This window comes from Clavelina lepadiformis, chromosome 2 (assembly GCF_947623445.1).
Source record: "Clavelina lepadiformis chromosome 2, kaClaLepa1.1, whole genome shotgun sequence".
NCBI lineage: Eukaryota > Metazoa > Chordata > Ascidiacea > Aplousobranchia > Clavelinidae > Clavelina > Clavelina lepadiformis.
The window spans coordinates 2,267,216-2,291,767 of NC_135241.1; the positions used below are offsets into that span (position 1 = coordinate 2,267,216).

At 33.2% G+C, this 24,552-nt stretch overlaps 2 protein-coding genes and 3 long non-coding RNA genes across 9 annotated transcripts; all 5 read left to right on the plus strand.

Moving 5' to 3' along the window:
- Positions 1-598: 598 nt before the first annotated feature.
- Positions 599-2,368, plus strand: LOC143447407 (uncharacterized). Its single transcript, XR_013114089.1, has 3 exons — positions 599-1,289; positions 1,952-2,050; positions 2,135-2,368. It is a non-coding gene; the product is annotated as an uncharacterized LOC143447407 (long non-coding RNA).
- Positions 2,369-9,517: 7,149 nt separating this feature from the next.
- On the plus strand, positions 9,518-10,591 carry LOC143446699 (uncharacterized). Its single transcript, XR_013113971.1, has 3 exons — positions 9,518-9,651; positions 9,770-9,865; positions 10,005-10,591. It is a non-coding gene; the product is annotated as an uncharacterized LOC143446699 (long non-coding RNA).
- A 3,205-nt stretch (positions 10,592-13,796) lies between these two features.
- LOC143446327 (uncharacterized) lies at positions 13,797-15,388 on the plus strand. Of its 2 annotated transcripts, none has more exons than XM_076945920.1 (3): positions 13,797-14,209; positions 14,287-14,406; positions 15,085-15,388. In XM_076945920.1, exons 1-3 carry the CDS (start codon positions 14,194-14,196, stop codon positions 15,267-15,269), a joined length of 321 nt encoding a protein of 106 aa, XP_076802035.1. In that variant the 5' UTR covers positions 13,797-14,193; the 3' UTR covers positions 15,270-15,388. The 2 variants fall into 2 exon arrangements, with proteins under 2 accessions (XP_076802035.1, XP_076802034.1); XM_076945919.1 differs by having other exon boundaries at positions 13,804-14,209; positions 15,021-15,388.
- A 777-nt stretch (positions 15,389-16,165) lies between these two features.
- Positions 16,166-19,186, plus strand: LOC143446047 (uncharacterized). 4 transcript variants are annotated; one of them, XM_076945498.1, is made up of 5 exons: positions 16,166-16,217; positions 16,518-16,589; positions 17,160-17,276; positions 18,574-18,681; positions 19,050-19,186. In XM_076945498.1, the coding sequence occupies exons 2-5, from the start codon at positions 16,568-16,570 to the stop codon at positions 19,076-19,078; spliced, it is 276 nt and encodes a 91-aa protein (XP_076801613.1). In that variant the 5' UTR covers positions 16,166-16,217; positions 16,518-16,567; the 3' UTR covers positions 19,079-19,186. The 4 variants fall into 4 exon arrangements, 3 of the variants coding, with proteins under 3 accessions (XP_076801613.1, XP_076801612.1, XP_076801611.1); XM_076945497.1 differs by lacking the exon at positions 16,166-16,217 and adding an exon at positions 16,224-16,445; XR_013113882.1 differs by lacking the exon at positions 16,166-16,217 and having other exon boundaries at positions 16,224-16,589; positions 17,160-18,406; positions 19,050-19,082.
- Positions 19,187-23,275: 4,089 nt separating this feature from the next.
- LOC143446854 (uncharacterized) lies at positions 23,276-24,241 on the plus strand. Its single transcript, XR_013113984.1, has 2 exons — positions 23,276-23,586; positions 23,698-24,241. It is a non-coding gene; the product is annotated as an uncharacterized LOC143446854 (long non-coding RNA).
- The last annotated feature ends 311 nt before the right edge of the window (positions 24,242-24,552 follow it).

Here is a 24,552-nt window from a genome sequence, read left to right on the forward strand (position 1 = left end):
TTCTTAAAATATAAAAAGCATATGGGCTTTATGAAAGGAATTACTCCTAAATTCAACAAGCAAATGATACATTAAATACATGTATCCAAGGGGTGTGTTAATAAAATTTTGAAATTTGTCGTACAAACATTTGAAAAAAGCTTTGATGTAATTTTCAATTATGCAGATATACCTTTAGAACAAACAAAAAGATTGTGCATTGTATAAAATTTTGCAGCAATAAATCAAAGTAATTTAAAAGCATAATCATATTTTCCTGCAACAAAATATCAAAAGTATGTTGGCAACATACTTACCCTAGAGATGTATACCAAATTACTAAATAAGTGTTTATGCTTTTCATATTTACGAAACTCTACGCGTATTGGATCTGTATTTCTAAACGTAAGCTCACAACAAAGTATCATTGGCAAACTAGGGTTCCACAGATGCTTGTTATAATTGAACGACGATTTGCCGATGAATAAACAGTAACATGTCATCCTGGCACGACGCTTGTTCCTGCTTTTGTCATTTTGGTCGTCCGAGAAATACAAAGCTTTGGAACATACTCTGGGCTGGGTTCTTAAACAAAAGCTGGTGTAAGTGAAATTAATCAGAAATCGCTTGAGAAGAAATTTTATAAAGCTTTATACCAGAGTAGTACAAAGCTTTTAAACGACTGATGGTTTGCATTGTCAAACGCGAGTATTTTCTAATCTGTGTGGTTTAATTAAAACAACTTTATCCAAAGTGAGTTAAGAATCTACAGCAAAGAGTTTTTGCATTTTTGCAAAAACTGCGGAATATAAAAGTTTGAAGTTTTTAACCACAAAAATCGGACAGTTATGAACTATTGTGTTTTTTTCAGTCGAATACTTTATACAGTGAACTGTAAGATATGCGAAAAGGAAAGAATGAAAATATTAATATAAAGGCAATTGTTAAACGTCTAAAAATGATATCAACACTGCCAACAACGAAATAATAAATATTATCTCAATAAAAGAACTTATTGGCCATATCAGGCTGTAATCGTTCTGTTAAAGTACAGGATTTACACGCAAGAGGATTTTTTGGAACTACAAAATTAAGCAAAAATGATATTTATTGTTATTGTTCTGAAATAACTATATGAGCCCAGTTTTTCTTTGGTGTATAGCGAGAATGCTTGAACCACTCATTTGAAACAGCTTTATATAATGCAGTCAAATTTATAAGGGGAAAGCAAAATAGATTTTTCGTTTCTTGTCTTATCCCTGACAATTACTGTATCGTGTAGACTTTCTACAAGACAATGCCACTATATGGTAAGTATGGTTAAAGTGTTGAAGCTCCATCTGAAAAGGTACAAACCTTTCTGTAAAATTTATTAAAATTTACAATTTATAATAAATAAAATTTTTACTTATATAAAGAAAACAAGAGCTAAAACAGCATAAAGCATAACCAACTGATTATGTTTCTTTTATACTAAAGGAGTTATAAATGTCACATTACCGTTGATTCTCTGTTACGGGGATTCTCAACCAGCAGTGGGCAGCTGGTGGGTCATTGAGCATTTTTAGGTGGGCCAAAGAGCTTTTATCAAATCTTAGTCCTTTCCTTTATTTCAGATGATATATTTCAAAATTTTGATCTTGTTTTGACATTAAACCTGAGAAAGACATTAATCTGAAAAGTAAATAATCAAGTTAAACTAGTAGTTTTACTAGTCAGTCCTTTCAATATAAATAATAATTCCATAACCCGTTTATAAGAAGAACCTTGAAAAGTGCACCAAACAATAATTTACAGAACAAAAGTGGGCCACGACTGTAAAAATATGAGAAACCCTGCTTGGTGCATTAAAGATAGTTGTAGTTTCAACCGAAACGTCTGAATAATAAAATGATTTCTACTGTTTTGGTTATTGTGTTCGTTATAAAAGTGAGTCGTAATTCTCAACATTTTGCTCGTAATATTTTAATAGTTATTGACGGGAATCAGCAAATAAATGTCCCCATACACGACGTTTTTGGGCATAGCAAAAACCTGTGTCAACATTTAAAGGGCTACTTCAGCAATTCAAGTAAGAATACAAATCAAAATTATAAAATAATCTTTGAAATTGCAAAATCAAACCTGTTTTTAACGCATAAACGAAACCTTACAGGTGCAACGTTGGACAACATGTATTATAGCAAATGTTCCGATAAAAGCAATGCAGTGAAGGTGAATGGTAATGAAGATGGAATTATTACGTTCTTGAATGGTGGTGAAATCTATGTCTTTGTTAAATCAGGGTGGTGGTGGTGCTCTATTTTGTAAAGAAAATTTGCTACCGCTGTCGCAAAAAAATAAATGTTGATTTCATTATATAAGAAATAAAAACTTGAAATTTGCAAATTATCTGTATGATTTATAGACTAAAGCTACGTTCAGACAAGTGAACTTATAAGGTTTGGTTCACGTTCTTGTTACGTGATATGAAGAAAGCGAATGACGTATTTCAAGCACCAAAGTATAATACCTATAGGTTCACTCGTAACCCTGGAACACTGTGCATGAGTCGCTCACACGTCACTGAAGATAATAAAACATTTAGTAACGCAATGAGATAACAGTTTCAAATATAAGTTTTAAATTATTGCTATTTCACAAATTCACAAGCACCCATTCATAAAGTTTAAGGAGAAACTTTAAGGTTGCACTTTACAAACGTAAACTAAATGTGATGCACCGGATTTTGCACAATTTCGTAAGTCGTTTGTAACACCATTTTAATATAAAAATTAATAATAAGAGCAGTAAATAGTAAATTAAGAAATAAAAATTAATAATATGGAAATTCTAAGACTCTTTTTTCTTGAAGTTTCAAGCCTATTCAAGAACAAGCTTCTGCATATAACCCCAGATTCTCTTGTTCTGCTTTGACGTAAATTAAAACTTTAAACGCAGCTGCAAGCAACCTCTTAAGCCGATATAGTTTCTCATTTAGTAAATATCATGACCGGCAACTGCAAGGCAACAAAGACAACATTATCGCCGAATTGGAAAACGGTCGTAATATCTACATTTTCGTACAAGGTTCGCTGCTGAAGGATTCTATTTTGTTTTGTTGTTTTTTATGGTAAAATATCTTTCGTCGCTATTTTGTTATTTTTCACTCAATAGAATAAAAACCAAAATAATGTACAAATGAATTTTTAACTCCAGTGTTTTGCTGCTCAAAAATTGTCATTTTTTCAAATTATGTCATACAAATTAGCACCATTTAAGAAAAATCGATTGGTTTGATAAATTACAATCATGTTATATTTAAGTGATTATGCTCTCATTAGAGCAGATTTCCAAAATAGGAAATCTTCAACTCTTTTTTTTATCATATTAAATATTAAATATTATCATATCGCGCTTTGCATATTGCATCTCAAATGTAAGCCTTACACAGCATTTTCTACTTTAGTATAACTTGACTCTCAACCGGAAAGATTTTACATTTTGGGGGGAAATTGGACTGATCTTTTCGTGTAATATTTGCTGAATGAATGAGTCGGTGTGTAGCGCAAATTGTGGAATCGCTTTTTCATAATAGTAATTATCTATAGTCATACATAAAAGTAACGAAGTGGTAGTTTGACGACAGATTTAAAATTGATATTTCAAGGATGTATACATAACTTTCCCTGGACTTTTAAACGTAGACACTTCTTTATTACGTTTTAATCTACGTTTTATTACATTATTTTTTACGTTTCTTTTTACTTAAATTTAATACAAAACCGTTGATACAAAATGATTCCATCATCCTGAACCTCTACAAATATTATCTAATAAATATTTTCACAACATCCCACCGCTTTTTTTATTGGGGAAAAACTTTTAAATTCCCCCACTAGACGTCTGAGGTTGCCCATCTAACTTCTTGTTTCTAATAGCAGGAAACTCAATGAACGTTTGTAACGAAAATAAAATAATACTGAATATAAATAAAATAATAGAATACTGAAAAGCCGAACGCTTGTTGGCGCCTTTAAGTAGTTTTTACATATAACAAGCGTAATAACATGCTTTAGCATAATTTTTTTTTATACTTTTAATTTAATCCAAATTTTATTATTGTTACAAAATAGAATACTGTATAGATATAGATCAGTTAGCGTTATAATGCCGGTCCTGGTATCGGCAAGCGATCAATAACACACTGTTAACAGTGTAAGCTTCATTAAATAATCACATCTGAAACGAAACAAGTTTTTCTGATTATACAGTAGTTACAGTAGTTACAGTAGTTACAGCATTGCCTAAAAGGGCCATGCAAGCCACGCTCAGATCAAACTCTTTCTTCGACTTCTTCTTTTTGCAAACCTTTGACTTCACCTCGGCCTTAATTCTTTCGACGGAAGAAAACAAACTGAGTAAACCGTCAATAAATTGTATATTTATGTTTCGTAATGTCATTTGGTCAATCCAAACAAGTGAAACTTTTTGCCCAGAAAACGTCGTTGTTGTTGTTGTTCGTTGTTTGCTTGTTTCCAACGAAATAGAAAAAATCAAAAAGCTTACAACATAATTTTCTGCTGCGGCGCCAAGCCACGCAGCATTGACTGATGCGTGACAGATGATTCTGTTGCCTTTGAAGTCGCAAGCACAAGAAAGAGCTGATGAAGGTCATGAAGCGCGTAAGAGTTTTATGACGATTTACGCTCAACATGACTGGCTCTTGACCTTTAAGCCTCGCTTTTTGTTTTTTAAATAGAACAGCAACGAACTTGGATTATCTGTGTTATGAGGAAGTGAAATTTTTTGGCTTAAACAATAGAATCTGATTGTACTCTTCCATGGCACGCAATGAACATGATGATGCAATGGCATGCAAGTCTGAAAGTTACTTGAAAATAATTTGAAATTAAAGAAATCTGTTTTGTGTATCATGACGTCATTTGCGTTTTTGGAAAATTGTAATTTCAATTGATAGGATATGAAAAGAGACTTAAAGTAAATGATTAAATAAAGGAAATCATGTTTTAGGGCATAAGTGAGAGAACTACCGATACTTAATTTGTGTACAGTAAATGCAACTTTTAGCGTTTTCGTTTACGATTATTTAGATTTGTGGATTTCTCAAATTAATTTTTTGCATCCCTACAAGTTTATCAATTTTATTGCAATATTAGCAGTTCATCATTGCAAGGCATAGTACACAACAATTCTACAGACAATTATATGTTATGGTTTCTATAAATGTTTTGATGACGGCACGTTTTATCCAGGGTTTAACTAAAAGCAATTTTGTCAAAAACATGAAAAAGGCTAAATCTATTGCGCAACAAGTCATACGACCCCTTGGTAGAAACATACGTTGCTGCAAGCTTCAAACAAACGTAAATTGCCCGGGAGATATTCCCCGGTGTTTTACCCATTTATATTTTCTCAACCCAAATCGTGACGATCTGCATACTTGTTATGACAACATGACGAAAGATCATTGGAGCGAAGGCGCCCCTAAAAGTCTTTCCATCTTCTGCTGCATTGATTTGTTCAACTTAAAACGTCATAAGCTAATCGTTAATACAAAATTTCAAATCAATGTTAGCTCACATTGTATGATATTATAGTTGACCTAAAGCAAATAGCTTTGAAAGAAAAGCATTGCTTTAAAACGCGCACATCTAATGTATTGATAAATAATTTGTGCAATCATATATACGCATAGAGTATAGTGTAAAAATATTTTACTTATAGTTGTTTTTAAATAAATTTCTTAGTGTTTTGTCTTTATAATTTGAGTAATACAATTGGTTAATTCAAATTAAAGTAATAAATACACTGTACATAATCAGGTTACGCATAAATCAATTTAGTAAAGCTTTTGACTTGGACAGAAAAGTTCTTAAATCGTGAATATTGGCCCGTTTACGGCGTAAGTTTTAAAGAAATTAATCATCATGCCGAAAACACGAAAAACGCTAAACTCATGCATTACGCAAGAAATCATGAAACCCCTGTGTTTATCAACTTCAAAAATAACTCATGGTGATGCGCAAGCAGGTTTTAGTCAAGCGTAAAATGAGAGCGCAACAAACATTATTTGGCAACCAAAGCTTTCACAGACGCTTGTTTTAACACAACCAGGATTTCTCAATGTTCTACAAGACGCTTGCTTCCGTTATTGCCAATTGGGAATAAATGTACAAAACCAAAGCATTGAACCATGTTAAAGCGTGAATTTGTACAATATGCTTAGTGTTTTTAATATAATTAAATAAAAGTTAAAACCTCACATTGGCATTTGAGATATGATAGTTAATGCGCAACAAAGTTTCAATCGAACATGTAATTTAAATTTGAGTAATCAAAGGCTTTAAATACCGGTATATTGGTTTCAACAGTAGCGCTTATAATGATCGGTTTCTCCGCATGGTGTTTAGCACAAATTTTAAAAGAGAGTTTTAATTCTTAAAATATAAAAAGCATATGTACTTTATGAAGGGAATTACTCCTAAATTCAACAAGCAAATGATATATTAAGTACATGTATCCAAGGGGTGTGTCAATAAAATTTTGAAATTTGTCGTACAAACATTTGAAAAAAGCTTTGATGTAATTTTCAATTATGCAGATATACATTTAGAACAAACACAAAGATTGTGCATCATATAAAATTTTCCAGCAAGAAATCGAAGTAATTTAAAAATATATTCATATTTTCCTGCAACAAAATGTCACTTTGGAGTAAGTATGAATTACAAATGAAGTCTGTGTCCTTAATTTAAATTTCTTATTTAATATTTATTATTTATTAGTTCCGCACAACATGTTAACATGAATTGTTGCTTCATAAACATTAATTTTCATATATTTCAGTTTTCGATGGAGGTCAACATAAATTAGTTTCAATAAGTAATGTGACCCGAGCCGGAAACTTGTCTGGATTTTTAGCAAGAGAGTTTGTAAATGAAAGTGAGACTTGTTTAATCAGCAACTTTTCTATTAAATAGAGATTTACACAAATTTATTTTCAAGTTATAACTTAGTAACCGTTACTTTTTGTATCAACTTTCCTTGTTCTGTTTTGACTTAAGTCAAAATGCTCTTTAGATGCATCTTCGAACAAACTCTTTTATAGTCACTCCTCGGACATGTCTCAGGGAAGACCGGTGACAAACAACGAAAACGATATTATCGAGAGGTTACATGACGGAAGTCCTATTTACATTTACGTAGCAGGGAAGTGGGCGAGGAATTGGTATTCATTTTTTGGCTGATAAACTTACCGTTATTTTCTTTTTCAATTTACTGTAAGCAAAATTAGTTGGGGATTGAAAGAAATTTTATACACGTTTTTACTGTTATAGCAAAATAACCTGATGGAACTATAACCAAAAATACTTCAATATGTACCGTTTGAAGTAATAAAAATCCTTTTCTTACTTTCAATACAAATAATTGCCGTACCACTTTATGCTTTATGTCTTTTGAACTATGTTATCATTAGCTATGAAGGTTTGCAATTTTCCTTTCCGAACCAGTATACCAAAAAAGCAGAACACTTGTCAGCGTATCTTTAAGCAAGTTGTGCATGCCAAATCAAACATCAAGTCAAGGTTCTAATTTTTTTTAATTAATTTTATTTGTAGTTCATTCAAATTAATTCAAACGTTAATTCAAATTAACGTCAATAATGAAATAATTTTGAAGTATTCATTACTCTGTCTCTTGTTATTAATTATATTACCGTTTGGTGTTTTAACAAATAATAATGAATACAAAATATTATAAATTTCTATTCGTGTACTAACTTTACAGTGCAGTACAAAGCCAACAGTGAATGAGGCTTTTTTTAACTAAGTTTTATCGGTCCTATTAATACAAGCGTTACGTGAAGCGTAAGTATCTAGGCCGGGTCTGTAGCTCCTTTCAGGGCAAACCACCAAACCAAATTCACACTTGAGTGCTGGTGAGAACTTATATTTAAATACTGCACACAAAATAGTCTTTGACTTAAAGTAAAAATTTAGAAGAGGAACGATCGCTAAAAGCATAGAGTAGAAAAAACGCCCTGTCACAACACTCACTAACGACTAACCGAACTGAATGTCTAGATCAGGAAAACGCCGAGAATTCAATATAATCAGTAGGGACAAGAAAAGCTGGCATGATAATTGGGAGGCTCGGGAATCAAAATGAGACCAAAACACAAACAATACAACCTTACAAGAAACACAACAAACAATACGAAAAAAGATACAGCAAATAATATAAATCACAAAACTTGCAAACAAGTCAAACTTATGATACACAAACGAAATACACAAAACAATAAACTAAAATGTAAAAACTGTTAGCAATGATGACACATACATTGTTGTTAATTGTGGCCACATTTGTTGCACAAAGAATATATACATTACAACTGTACAACTAATAACAGCGGACTGACCTATGAGGAAGTGTCAAGTATATTATACTATAAGAAAAATACCAAACAACCGATAACACTACGCCGTGTAATAAAATAATAAAACACAGGCACAAATTAAGACGTTTTTGCCACGGGTGTCATGTGTGAGACAATAAGGTGCAAGCTAAACAAGATGCGTAACTCGATCAACAAGTGAGAACAAAATGCCACAACATTCGTCTTAGAAAAATCCGGAGTTTTGACTTGCTTCTATTTGATGGCCATCTGGAGTTATCTGAGGAATAGGAGTCTGGACGGAAGATGATCACGAAAATCATACACAGTTTGCGTATCGTTTTAACAATCTAATTAAATTTTTTACAGATTAATTAACGACTTTAAATGAGTGTAGTTTCTTGCCATTCAAAAAGTATGTTGGCAACATGCTTACCCTAAAGATATTTACCAAATTGCTAATTAAGTGTTTATGCTTTTCATTTTTACGATACTCTACGCGTATTGAATCTGTATTTCTAAACGTAAGCTCACAACAAAGTATCATTGGCAAACTAGGGTTCCACAGATGCTTGTTAAAATTGAACGACGATTTGCCAATGAATAAATAGTAACATGTCATCCTGGCACGACGCTTGTTCCTGCTTTTGTCATTTTGGTCGTCCGAGAAAAACAAAGCTTTGGAACATGCTCTGGGCTGGGTTCTTAAACAAAAGCTGGTGTAAGTGAAGTTAATCAGAAATCGCTTGAGAAGAAATTTCATAAAGCTTTATACCAGGGTAGTACAAAGCTTTTAAACGACTTATGGTTTGCATTGTCAAACGCGAGTATTTTATAATCTGTGTGGTTTAATTAAAACAACTTTATCCAAAGTGAGTTAAGAATCTACAGCAAAGAGTTTTTGCATTTTTGCAAAAACTGCGGAATATAAAAGTTTGAAGTTATTAACCACAAAAATCGGACAGTTATGAACTATTGTGTTTTTTCCAGTCGAATACTTTATACAATGAACTGTAAGATATGCGAAAAGGAAAGAATTAAAATATTAATATAAAGGCAATTGTTAAACGTGTCACTAAAAGGAGCGTGTCACTAAAATTTGGAAATTTGTCGTACAAAAATTTGAAAAAAGCTTTTATGTAATTTTCAATTATGCAGAAAAACATTTAGAACAAGCACAAAAGATTGTTCATTGTATAAGATTTTGCAGCAATAAATCAAGTACTTTAAACACATCTTCATATTTTCCTGCAACAAAATGCCACTTCGGAGTAAGTATGAATTACAAATGAAGTCTGTGTCCTTGATTTAAATTTCCTATTTAATTCCGCAGAACAAGTTAACAAGAATTATTGTTTCTTCATAAACATTAATTTTAATATATTTCAGTTTTCGATGGAGGTCAACATAAATTAGTTTCAATAAGTAATGTGACCCGAGCCGGAAACTTGTCTGGATTTTTAGCAAGAGAGTTTGTAAATGAAAGTGAGACTTGTTTACTCAGCAACTTTTCTATTACATAGAAATTTAGACAAATTCATTTTCAAGTTATAACTTAGTAACCGTTACTTTTTTGTATCAACTTTCCTTGTTCTGTTTTGACTTAAGTCAAAATGCTCTTTAGACGCATCTTCGAACGAACTCTTTTATAGTCTCTCCTCGGATATGTCTCAGGGAAGACCGGTGAAAAACAACGAAAACGATATTTTCAAGAAGTTACATGACGGAAGTCCTATTTACGTTTATGTAGCAGGGATACTGGCGAGGATATGGTATTCAATTTTTGGTTGAAAAACTTATCGTTATTTTCTTTTTCAATTTACTGTAAGCAAAATAAGTTGCGGATTGAAGGAAATTTTATACACGTTTTTACTGTTATAGCAAAATAACCTGATGGAACTATAACTAAAAATACTTCTATATGTACCGTTTGACGTAATAAAAATCCTTTTCTTACTTTCAATACAAATAATTGCTGTACCACCTTATGCCTTATGTCTTTTAAACTATATGTTATCATTAGTTCGGAAGGTTTGCAATTTTCTTTCCGAACCAGTATACTAAAAACGCAGAACACTTGTCAGCATATCTTTAAGCAAGTTGTGCATGCCAAATCAAACACCAAGTCAAGGATCTATTTTTTTTAAATTAATTTTATTTGTAGTTATCAAATTAACGTTAATAATGAAATACTTTTGAAGTATTCATCAGTCTGTCTCTTGTTATTAATTAATATCGTTTGTTGTTTTAAGAAATAATAATGAATACAAAATATTATAGATTTCTATTTGTGTACTAACTTTACAGTTCAGTACAAAGCCAACAGTGAATAAGGCTTTTTTCAGCTAAATTTTTTCGGTCCCATTAATACAAGCGTAAGTATCTAGGCCGGGTCTGTAGCTCCTTTCACGGCAAACCGCCACACCAAATTCACACTTGAGTGCTGGTGAAAACTTATATTTAAAAACTGCACAAAAAATAGACGTCGACTTAAAGTTAAAATTGAGAAGAGGAACGATCACTAAAAGCATAGAGCAGAGAAAACGCCTTGTCACAACACTCACTAACGACTAACCGAACTGAATGTCTAGATCAGGAAAACGCCGAGAATTCAATACAATCAGAAGGAACAAGAAAAGCTGGCATCATAATTGGGAGGCGCGGAAATCAAAATGAGACCATAACACAAACAATACAACATTACAAGAAACACATTTGGACTGAACTTTTCGTGTAATGTTTGCTTACTGAATGAATCTGCGTGTAGGGCAAAATTTGCTATTGCTTTTTCATAATAGTAATTATCTATAGTCATACACAAAAAGTAACGAAGTGGTAGTTTGATGACAGATTCAAAATTTATATTTCGAGGATGTAAACATAACTTTCCCTAACATTTGAACGTAGACTCTTCTTTATTACGGTTTAATCCACGTTTTATTACGTTACTTTTTACGTTTCTTATTACTTAAATTTAATACAAAACCGTTGATACAAAATTATTCCATCATCCTAAACCTCTACAAATATAATAAATAATTTCACAACATCCCATTGCTTTCCTTTATTGGAAAAAAACTTTTAAATTCCGGCACTAGATGTCTGAGGTTGCCCATCTAACTTCTTTTTCTAATAGCAGCAAACTCCATGAAGGTTATTGTACTGTAGCAAACGCAATATTCAAGAAGAGAAAGCGTTTGTAACGGAAATAATTTGAGAAGAATACTGAAAAGCCGAACGCTTATTGGCATCTTTAAGCAGTTTCTACATATAACAAGGGTAATAACATGCTTTAGCATAATTTTTTTGTTTATACTTTTAATTTTATTCAAATTTTATTATTGTTAAAAAATAGAATACTGTATAGATATAGGTCAGTTGGCGTTATAACGCCGGTCCTGGTATCGGCAAGCGATCAATAACACACTGTTAACAGGGTGAGGTTCATTAAATAATCACATCTGAAACGAAACAAGTTTTTCTGATTATACAGTAGTTACGATTAAAGTTATATAAAAGATAAAGGTTTCAATAAACATATATTGCCTAAAAGGGCCATGCAAGCCACGCTCAGATCAAACTTTTTCTTCGACGTCTTCTTTTTGCAAACCTTTGACTTCACCGCGGCCTTAATTCTTTCGACGGAAAGAAACAAACCGAGTAAACCGTCAATAAATTGTATATTTATGTTTCGTAATGTCATTTGGTCAATTGAAACAAGTGAAACTTTTTGCCCAGAAAATTTCGTGGTTGTTGCTGTTCGTTGTTTGCTTGTTTCCAACGAAATAGAAAAAATCAAAAAGCTTACAACATAATTTTCTGCTGCGGCGCCAAGCCACGCAGCATTGACTGATGCGTGACAGATGATTCTGTTGCCTTTGAAGTCGCAAGCGCGAGAAAGAGCTGATGAAGGTCATGAAGCGCGTAAGAGTTTTATGACAATTTACTCTCAACATGACTGGCTCTTGACCTTTAAGCCTCGCTTTTTGTTTTATAAATAGAACAGCAACGAACTTCAATTATCTGTGTTATGAGGAAGTGAAATTTTTTGGCTTAAACAATAGAATCTGATTGTACTCTTCCATGGCACGCAATGAAAACGATGATGCAATGGCACGCAAGTCTGAAAGTTACTTGAAAATAATTTGAAATTAAAAAAATCTGTTTGTGTAATATGTATCATGACGTCATTTGCGTTCTTGGAAAATTGTAATTTCAATTTACAGGATATGAAAAGTGACTTAAAGCAAATGATTAAATAAAGGAAATCATGTTTTAGGGAATAAGCGAGAGAACTACCGATACTTAATTCGTGTACAGTAAATGCAACTTTTAGCGTTTTCGTTTACCATTATTTAGATTTGTGGATTTCTCAAATAAATTTTTTGCACCCCTACAGGTTTATCAATTTTATTGCAATATTAGCAGTTCATCATTGCAACGCATAATACACAACAATTATACAGACAATTATATGTTATAATTTCTATAAATGTTTTGATGACGGCACGTTTTATCCAGGGTTTAACTAAAAGCAGCTTTGTCAAAAAACATGAAAAAAGCTAAATCTATTGCGCAACAAGTCATAAGACCCCTTGGTAGAAACATACGTTGATGCAAGCTTCAAACAAACGTAAATTGCCCGGGAGATATACCCCGGTGTTTTACCCATTTATATTTTCTCAACCAAAACCGTGACGACCTGTATACTTGTTATGACAACATGACGAAAGATCTTTAGAGCGATGGCGCCCCTGAAAGTCTTTCCATCTTCTGCTGCATTGATTTGTTCAACTTAAAACGTCATAAGCTAATCGTTAATACAAAATTTCAAATCAATGTTAGCTCACATTGTATGATATTATAGTTGACCTAAAGCAAATAGCTTTGAAAGAAAAGCATTGCTTTAAAACGCGCACATCTAATGTATTGATAAATAATTTGTGCAATCATATATACGCATATAGAGTATAGTGTAAAAATATTTTACTTATAGTTGTTTTTAAATAAATTTCTTAGTGTTTTGTCTTTATAATTTGAGTAATACAATTGGTTAATTCAAATTAAAGTAATAAATACACTGTACATAATCAGGTTACGCATAAATCAATTTAGTAAAGCTTTTGACTTGGACAGAAAAGTTCTTAAATCGTGAATATTCGCCCGTTTACGGCGTAAGTTTTAAAGAAATTAATCATCATGCCGAAAACACGAAAAACGCTAAACTAATGCATTACGCAAGAAATCATGAAACCCCTGTGTTTAGCAACTTCAAAAATAATTTATGGAGATGCGCAAGCAGGTTTTAGTCAAGCGTAAAATGCTTACAAGATTTCTCTCCCGGTGTTTTACCCATAAATATTTTTTCTTAACCTCAACTATGACCATCTTCAAGGATGTTATGACAATGCGAAGACATGTGGATCAAGTTAAGCTTCCTCTGAAAGCATGAGCTTAATTTTCATAGCAGAAGGTTAACCACTGGAAAGTTTGGATGATTTACTACTGTATATAGCCTATATATTGAGGAATTTTGAGCTAATTCTTAGAGTTACGGCTTGCGGCATTACGATTTAACGTCGAAGACAACCGCATGGTTTTGAAAGATTTCAAAATATGTCGCAAATCTCGCCTTTGCTGTAGCCTAAGTAAATTTCATCGTGCTTTTTATAACTCAAAATTTTTAAATTTTTCTTACGACACACGTTGTTGCCCAGGAAATAAAGATCGAATTGTTTATTCGAGAAACCAAAATATCTGATTTGAATTGCCAAAAATTGTTTTCAGTATAAACTCAGAAAATTAAAGTGAAAATGTCTCGTTTCTTTGGTAAGTGCTTCCCATAACAAGGCTTGCTTTTAAACGAATATTAAAAACGTTCTACAATAACTAATTACTTAACGCAGTTTTCAACGGTTACAAAACTGATGGTGTAGATTCTCAAACTATCGCGAAAATGATCAAATTTGACAACTTTGCTGATCGGTTGGAGGCTTACGTGCTGAGAAAGTTGACTTCAGTTCAAGGTATGTTAAATTTAAATACAAAAAGGTAAGCAGTTACCAATAGCTGTAACTATTTCGCGCTAACACTTCAACTCCGTCACTTCATAACAAAAGAAGGAATCACGAAAGGAGAAACAAAAGAGGAATTATGCTCGCTTTAGAGCAAAGTTATCCTGTCTTCTGCTTTGAATGTCATCTGTCATGCAGAAAAATTAAAGATTAATCAAGTTTAATTGACTGTTTGGTTAAGACTTTTGAACGTTATATCAAACCAGTCGGAAAATTTCATCGACTTAATACTTTGAGCTTTGCTCATATGTTTAGGTTATTAAATCTTCTGTCGCTGAGAAACATTTTCGTAGGAAAAGCTCAAACTTGCTTTATTAACTTGAGTCTCTGTAGATGTAAAATTTTTAACCGGCGGACAACAGTGGAATTTGTTGAAATGACAAATTATATCACTCCAATCAGATTAATATTTCCTGTCATGTTTAGCCTTGTATCCTGCTATATGCTTTGAGATACATACTTGGAATAACATGCTTACACCAAAGTAAAAGTTTGCTCTTCTTTATAAATTATAATTATAAATATTATAATCTATAGGCTATAATATTTATTGTGACTGTTTATAGGAACAAAAGACCCTTTAAGCAAGAGGTTTTGGCAAACATTCGATGACTACGTTGTTTATTACAGTCTGTCAGTGGACCGACGCGATGGAAAACAAGTTGCCAGTCACATTGATGATCTTGAGAAATTTATTACTGACGGGCGGACAATTTATTTTTTTATTCCGAAAAGATTTCACAACACTGTTTAGTAATATCATAGCGACATTTTATTGCGTTCACAAACATGGCTCTTGCCAAAGAATTTCGTAGTGTGTTGTGTTTTATCATTGCTATATGTATATAACCATTATTGGTAATTAATAGTGAGCAAATGCTATGTACTGTAAAAGCTTTCATATTTTAACCAATTAATAAACTGCTGAATAGTATTTATTGTACCTTGGTTATCTTTTCAAGATAAATAATCTGAGAAACGAAGAAAGTTTAGCTTTACGACTTTTTCTTATCATATTGCGCAATGCACACGGATAAAAACAATCGCGTATTTTATATCACAACAATCATTTCAAGTCCAAAATATGTCACCATACATTGCCTTGCAAATCCTACAAGGGCAAGATGAACATTAATTTCAGCAGAAAAACTATAACTCGCTCCAAAATGTACTATTAAATTGGGTTAAACAACTAAAAACAAGCCGGTTAAAATGAAAAACGAGACATGAATATGAACGATGTGAATAGATAGCAAAATTCCATACATTTAAATATTCTTTTGCATAATTGCAAAACATAAACATAATTGAACCCACGACATTATGCCGAACAAATTTCAAATGTAGTCAAAGAGAAGTGTTATTTATTAAAAAAGCATCAGTAAAACAAACAATCCATCATATAAAAGCACAAGAAGTTTAGGGGAAACCAAAAGATACAAAGATGAAAGTTAAATGTGTTGGAGTTTTTAAATTAGACGTTAAAGTCCCGAATTCTAAACCCTCAAAATCTACAAAAATAGCAGCAATCTCGTCAGCAGACAATTTTATGTTTCATCTCAACTTCTACTCGATGTTATGACAACATGACGCAGAAAGATCACTCAACCGAAAATAGCAACAAACTTTTCACCACAAACTCACGAAAAACGCAATCTGTGGAACGACTGTTAATCCTTTAAGATCATATATAACAAGAAAAAGATGCTGCGTTGAAGCAAATTGACAAAACTCTTGCCATGACTCAGAGTGAAGTGTGTCAGGTAAAGGTTGAAAGTGTAATGCTGCAGTACTAAATTATAGATTTAAATAAATACTTAGGAAGTGTAATAATTTCATTACAGTTAGTAAATTGCGATCGAGGAAATTTATGTGATATTTAGATACATTTTTTTTGTTTAAAAGAAATACGGTCAAAAATTTAAGCAAAAACTGAAATTGTAAAATTTGAGCAACATAGAATACGTTCAACAAAATGCCAGACGTTTACAGTAAGACAAACAACAGACATATGTCTCTGTCTAAGTTAACTTCTTGCTGTAACAATTATGTTATAATTTCAGTTTACGATGGTACCAATAATGTCAAAGTGCCTGCATCAGAAGTGGCGCGGATGAGCAGACAAAATAATTTCGGTGAGCGCTGGTTGGCGTCGTGGAGCCGCTTTATTTTTCTTTTGAACAAAGTTGTATCGATCCTCTCAGAAACTTGCAAACTACATGAAGCAAATTAGTGGACCGGCCCTAGGCCAATGCGAGTAACGCGATTGCGTTGGACCAAGCAGTCTTGGCGACCCCGAGATTTTATAGCACTAAAAGAAAAATAACAATTCAGTTTTCCATCTGCGCAATTCTGAGCGTTATTTCTCCATTTGTTCCAGAAAGATAATTTTATGGTGAGAATGCATCAAGAATCAAAGCTTTCATTGGACCTGGTTGGCAAAGAGTTGATATTTGGTTTACGTTATTATTAAGTTATATAAATCAGCAAGGGGCTCGCTATACCGTACATCAGTTTTTGCATTTGGTCTCCCGTTTAATTAAGCCTGCCCTGGATGTTAGGGTAAATATTGTAAACTATTAACAAATACAACTCAATAACAGACATTGGGGAAGGAAACCAACATAATTTTCAGTGCTAAAAATCAAGTAATATTTAATGTGCATGATTTTAATTTTTTTTTAATTTATTATTTTTTGTTAAAGATTTTAAGGAATACAATTTGCTCGAAAACAACTTGCACTTCAGCCAGCAGTCTGACAGAAGTAATGGGATTCCACTTCAGAGTAACAAGGACGGACTGAGCAGAGCTCTGGATAATGGCAAGCCCGTGTTCTTGTATAAATCGCCCTCGAGTTCTTGTGTTGTTCAATAAACTTTGCTTTGATTGAAATAAGAAACCACTTACATGTTACATGTTAGCTGTGAGAGTGTAATGATTAATAATTAGCTGTAAGTCGAACCTTCCAACTCGGCATGAACACCTTGATCGTGGTACCAAAATACACAAAGGATTTTGAACCTGCCTTTGCTTTAATATTACTTCGTATACACAACGTGAATACAAACACAAGCAAACAAGTGAAGACGTTCAAGCGGGGTAACAAGCAGCATTTCATATACAGATATTTGCAATGTGCATTAGCCGAGTCTATTATATCAAAATCGAATTTAATTAGCCGATATGTATAAAACGCGCTTTAGCACTTCGCTAGCAGAACAGAAACACGAATCTAGAACTTTCAAACGAAAGACGAAAATTGTTGTTCGGTATTTATGAGTGTCTGATGTTCACCTTTTTGGACGGGTTTGTTTTGAGAATCTGTATCATGTTATGCTGTATTAATAACAAATAAATAAAAACTGCCATGTACCTGTGGCACAAACTATGTTTTGAAATGTGGTAGAGTTTTGCACAATGAAGCATAATTTAAAGTGTTTGCAGCCAACAAAACAAATTTACTTTCTAAAGTGAAAGAAAGAAACTAGTCTCACGCCAGCCAAATATTTTACGTTTAGATGGGAACTGATTGTACAATGGTGTTTTGTTAGTCGTGCTTTTGTTTAACTGGACTGCCTTTTAGTAATTATTTGTCAACATTTAGCATTGTTTTTCGAAATAAGACATGTTCAGATTTTTCTACACAAACACAAGTGATGTTATTCTTTCCTATCAAATAACCCCAAAATAACATTGTGAACAATAAAAGGAAAACTATATCGCAAACCGAGGCCTAAAAACCGTGTCGTAATCAATTTTAACAATACCTAGAATCATTTTCAAAACGCATTCAACAAGAAATATTTGTATATAGAAGCGTGAGACAACAAAACTAGCTCACAAACAGATATTAGTTCGTTCAAGGAAATAAGTTTTACAAATCGATTTTTGCGCGGTTTTTCGTTTTATAAAGGCAGTTCGCAATTAGACAAGACTTCGAAACAATGGAGTGTAAGAAATAATGTCAAAATCGTGAAAAGGAACGCTGATACTCATGTTAAAAAAAATTATTGGAATTCATAAAAAGTTTTTGTTACACATCTATAGAACTTGAAAATTAAAACTAATCAAAATAACATAATTCAAGTATTACTTATTACTTTATTTTATATTATTAGATGAAAACAAACCCTTGTCTGGAAGTGAACAAAAAGCTGTGAGGCAGGCAGCAGCAAAGGATTCCACAAACGTTTCAGCAGCTCTTCCCTCGTCTGAAAAGAAATCTAGTACGAAATAATACATTTGTTTTAATGAAATTTTAATTCTTATGACAGCAGTTTAAGATTTGTTTTTCCTGTCACAAAAGGTCAGAAAAATGTTTGAGGTCATAATTGCGAAAGTTTTCCCAGAAACTTACAAAGTTTGTCTCAAACAAATTACATAATTTTTTTGCTTCATTTGGACTTTTGTGGTAATCTTTGTGAAGATTTATAGTAAAACAAAGCTAATGACAAATAAAAAAACTACTTTACAGCGGCATATTGCAGAGTTAAAAATAGTAATTTTTAGTCAAGTTCTCATTTGAACAAAATACGGTGAACAATTATAGCATAACATTGCGAGGCTGTTTTTCCAATTATTTTTGTTGTTTAAGGTTGGTTCGATGGCTGTGCCATTCTATAACAACTTGATCAACTCAACTTTCTTTGGATTTTTATAACTCAACCAATATGATAAGTTTGTTTTTGTTGATTGAAACTGCATTTGAAAATAAAAACAAAAATCATTGAAGCTCACTCTGCGTACGTATGTGAGGCGACATAGGTTCAGTTTCAAAGAGCAGTGTTTCCTGGCAAATAATCGCAAAATATAAAATATGTGCGAATTGTGCATAATAAATTATACGATTACTTTTATAATTTTTCACTTCAAATTGAGCAGAAGTAAAGAATAAAAATAAACTGTCTTTACAAGCATTACGATTAATAGAAATATGTCATGTATTCTTTTACGGCTACACCTTTCAAATTTTTCATTTTTCTATCCTTCACCTGTAGGCTGTACAATTAGCACATTGCTGACGAATCAGCCTTGTCAAATCAATTTGTATAGCGGGTGCATCTTAAACGCTGATGATATTATGTACTGCATGACCTTTAAAATCAAATAGTTCTTTTGTTTTCTTTTTTCATTTTTATAGTAAACCTCGGTAAAGTAACTAATAGACACAAATTGGTTCCATATCAGACGTTGACAAAATTTACGATTTAAGCCAAATTATAGTGTAATTGAACACCATAGCCATGCTGATTACACTGGTCAACAATTTTTCAAAAATTTTTTGCTTCCGTTAAGAAAACAATTGATTCTTATGTATTTTTGGACGCTGAATCCAAAAATGTCGGTTAAAATTGCTGATTAGCTCTAGTTTAAAAGATAAAAAAATTTTCATTTTTGTATGTTAATCTATATATGGCAAGCCTTGGTGCACTTTATTGAACACAACAGTAACAATGTACAAACAGTGTAATAATTGCATGCGTTTATATTTCAGCATAGCATATGCAACAAATAACTGCCACTTTCCAAATATGAATTTCTAATCTATTTTATCTGTTATATTCCTTTTGTCCTGTAACTCGTATACGGTTAATGGAGCATCCCTACATATCATCCTGCAAAAGTGAGCAAGCATTGATTGATTTTGTTTTCCATGGTACCTCTTTTGCATTGCAGATATGCATTGGTGAAATCGCTCACCATGCTAATCACTGACATCTCCACAGTTTGGTAGAAAAAATCCAGGTGCGAGTCCAAAAAGTGTATCTTCAGTGACATATTGCACTCCATGCATCTGTATGCTTTAATGAGATTTACACCAATTCCGTGTAGTTGTCAGCTCTTTTGTTCCCCAAGAATTTTGTGGCCAGCAACTTAAACGCTTCCCATGCAATTTTCTCTTTGTCAAATAACACTTGATCAAATTTACCGTCTTCGAAGATGATGATTCTGCCAGAAGATTCCATTGCTGTAGTCTAGAGCTGAAGTCTAAATTTCTGATTTAACTTTTGGTAGTTCCAAATCCCGGATAAGATAGTGCAATTTCTTTTGAGTTATAAGGTGTGGTTCTTTGGAAGATAGTGTTTCAACGTAACGTGAATTCTTTAGGTACCTCAGGAACAGGAAGTAATTCTCCATGCGGTACGGGACGAATTGCTGATGGAATATTTGTGTATTGAATACTTTGCTTCTTCTTTCTCGACAAACCTTTACAAACCGGGGGGTGGGGGGTCGTGCAAAAGTAGCAATCGCTAATGTGGTCAGTAGGTTCTCTCAAAACCATTGGAACAGCAAAGGGCATACATTTTCTTTTTCCGTTTAGCCATTGCCAAAGATTTGCACCACAGGAGTTACAGCATATGTTAGGGGCCCAACTCTTGTCCTGATCACCAACTTTATATCCAAAATACAAGTTGAATACAAGGTTTGTTTTCCTGACCACAGCCGTTATACTTCACTTTTGTGAAGAAAAAGTTATTTCACCACAAATCTAGTAGAAATTGTCTGCATTTTTTATGCATTTACGTGGCATCTGCAGAAAGAGCAGTTCAGACTACACACATGAAGCAAGCAAACAACCCAACTCAAACATACGTCAAAATAAAAAATAATATGAATAGAAACGTCATCTACCTTCAAACAAATATATTAAGTGCCCAACTCTATCTGGCAGATGCAAACTACAACAGATAAACGCACACTTCTTTCCGCGTTAGCAAGTAAAGCACATTTTGGCATGGTGCCATATCTCAAAAACTAGAGCTAATTAACAAATTTAAAGTTGATATTCGAGATCAGTGACCCCAAATTAGCCAAGATTGACCTCATTCGTTTCAGAAGCAAATTGGCTGTTGACCAGTGTTATTATCTATGAGATATACATATCTATGAGATCTTTAACTGTTATTAATCAATTTGAACATCCGTGAACTACTTATAGTACTTATGCTGTTAGCCTATTGACTATGTACATTATCTAAAATGTCGGGTCGTCAACAATAAGACAAGCTCCTGACTTAGATTGGATTTTGGTATTAGAGACAATAATTTGCACCACAGCCATATTGTGTCTGGATGTAAAGCTGCAAAAATAATTTTTATACGGGCTATTGCTATAGAAACGCAATCAGAATTAAGAGCAGACTTTCGGCAAGGTGAATCATTTTAGCAATCTGTATCAGGGCGATTCCGAAAAACTGCGTCAAAATTTATGAACAACGTTTTGGAGATGACAGTTTTGCAAAAAGAAAAAACAAAGGTTAGTGTCCGAAATATTTTCGCCCTCAACTGTGACGTATGCAGTAATACAGAATAAACTATGATGACGTTTGTATATCAAAGAAATACAAGACAATATTTTGATTGATTTCTTTACATTTGCAAATATATACAGTACACCAAACACGTATGAAATGCTTTGCACTCAACGTCAAATTCTTACCATAATGACGCAACGTTAATTTAAGCAGCTCTTCAATGCAAGTAACTCATACAAGGAAAAGAGAAACAAATCTTAATTTTATTAGAACAAAACCGTTATACGTCACCAGAGGGAAAACACTTAGGCCACCCCAAAAACTATTTGAAGAAAATAACAAATCACACAGCTTTAAAAATTTGCAGTCAAAATTTGTTATGTAGGTAGGTTTCAGTTTAGCTTGTTCTGTAGCTTATTTTGCATTGAGTAAATCATGGTGGGTATGTTTAAAATTTTGAAGTCAATTTATAGGGCGTTTGACAAATCATTGATTGAAAGTTTGTGATGTCATTTGATTACACTACTTTTGTTTGTTAGAATTTTGTATAAGTGGCTTTGCTTGTCTTCATAATATATTTTTTACTAATGTTCTGTGGCTTTTCATGACTAATTTTATAAACGATTTCCAATATAGCAAAATTGAATCCATGCTGCCATCTGACGATTAAAAAATCGTGTTGTCAACTTTGGTGTGGTATCATAAATTTTATCCTTCACGGACTGAGGAAAGTCTTTGCACGGATTAAAGCTGGCGATGATTCTTCACCGTTCAAGCCGCGGTTACCAAGATAGTCTTTTGTGCAAGTTCCAATTGTCATACATTTTTCATTTGCTTCTTCGTTTAACTTATTTATATCGTATTGCCCGAATTTAGTATTGTCCACCTGGTCCACTGAACAAGAGCAATCGTCTTTAATGCCTTGCCCAAGGGTACAACAACGGTAACGCGACTGCACACGGATCACGTGGATATTTTTTCGAGTCTAAAGCTTTAACCAAACGACTACCCAACCGACTTTAAATGATCGATTGCTAAGTAACGAAAAAATGGGATTTAAGATGCCCATAAAATGGCATGATAGCTGAAACATAGTAAAAATTTAATACGTTTTAAGTCTTACTTTTTCGCTTACTTGTCATAAAAAAGTGCTCACGTTCGCATTTCGTGTATTTTTCTGTAAGACTCGAGAATAAAGAAAGTATTCAATTGCTGAGTAAACAACAAAGTAAGAGAGTTATTAAAACCTCAAACTAATGTGTGAGCCAATCAGAGCGGATTTTTTTCTCCCTGAAATTACTTTAAACCCTCTGCAAGGAAAACAGGTGACTGAAGCTTTTAGATATAGCCTATAGCTATAACGCTACGTAAAAACAAAAGAAGGTATCCCTGTACAAATGTAATCGATGTTTACATGAAGAAACACAATCAGACGGAGTGAGTAGTTATTTAATTAACACTTCAGACGGGACCCAAATCAATGAAGTGTCACGTTACACAAAAAATCTTTTCAAATGATCAGTCTCCTATTCCTTCCTTGAACACAAGCGCATCGGTAAGTCGAAGTTAGATAAGCTTGCTATAAGACAGCAAACTTAAATTAGACCTATCTGAATTAACGTATTGTAGAGGAAAGTTAACTAAACATGTTTAGCTTTTATGTCAAGATCTATCGATCATATCTTTTTTTATTTGTAGTAGCTATTATATGTTTGCATCCCGAAGGACTGGCGTTTTCATAAGTAATTACAGTATAATAGAGACATATTTTACTTACATCTATAAAAATTTTATGAGTTGACCATTACTCAAACATGTCGTCGAAGCTTGCTTGTTGGACTTGGTTTACCAATTTTTTTGGATGTTTAAAGAAAGGTAAAGTAGCTGCGGCAAAGCAAATTATTAAGGTAGATTTTCGCTGAAGAAAAGAAAGTGAACCCTCTTGCAGCCTACTATTCGTGTAAGCACTATAAATGTTCGTCGCAGATTCGACCAGAAGAATAAAATTTTCGTCCACTTCAGATAGGAAGCGGGCGAAGATGCTCGACGAATCGACCAGAAAAGAATTTGAAGATCTTTTGGATTCGGATCGACCGATCTACTTTTTCGATCCTTAGAAAAAATAAAGTTGGAAATAAATTCAACTGTGGACAGGAGGATTTCTGTGTCCTTAAAAAACCATGGCATGGCATAGTTATAGCCATTGGCATGACTTGATTTGACTTGCGCCAATTAGTAATTTGACTGGACTTTAGTCAACTTCTCAAATGACTCGACTCGAGTTTTAAAAAAATGACTTGGTTACAGCACTGGTATCTACTTCCCAACATGCGCCAAGTTTCATTATTTTTGTGAAGGGTTTGTTTCGGATTTGGTTACAGTTGGTTAATCTAAAAGCCTATGTTACCGCTTGTATTGCTTTGTTCATGCCAGAATTTTGTCCGCCAACGTAAAATATGAGTCAACGCACAATAAATGACAAATTATACGAACCTACTATCCGTTAGTAAATAAAATATGAAAAATCTTATTGAACGTGGTGATCAAAATTACGTAGATTTAATCAAATTGTGTATGGCACAGTTAGCTCACGCACAAATTGCGCAATGCATAAATTGAAATCACAGAAACCCTTGCTTTCAACGAAATTTTATTCAAGAGGCAGTGTGGAGGTTTATAAACAGGAAAATTTTTGACTTCATACAGTGATTGTCATATTGGCATCTTTCACATTCGACCAATTCTGAAGAAGCTGCACACCGTATCAGGGCTCAGGGATGTGACGTAATCGAGACCGGAAGGAAGCCTGAGAGATGACCAAATGTCGGAAGTTGTCCATTT

Coding starts and splice junctions, on each gene's coding strand:
- LOC143446327 (XM_076945919.1), top strand. Junction 14,407..15,020: donor AAAGTTGACTTCAGTTCAAG/GTATGTTAAATT, acceptor GACTGTTTATAG/GAACAAAAGACCCTTTAAGC.
- LOC143446047 (XM_076945496.1), top strand. CDS start 16,430: ATGCCAGACGTTTACAGTAAGACAAACAACAGACATATGTCTCTGTCT. Junction 17,277..18,573: donor GAGCAGAGCTCTGGATAATG/GCAAGCCCGTGT, acceptor TTATATTATTAG/ATGAAAACAAACCCTTGTCT. Junction 18,682..19,049: donor CTCGTCTGAAAAGAAATCTA/GTACGAAATAAT, acceptor TTGTTGTTTAAG/GTTGGTTCGATGGCTGTGCC.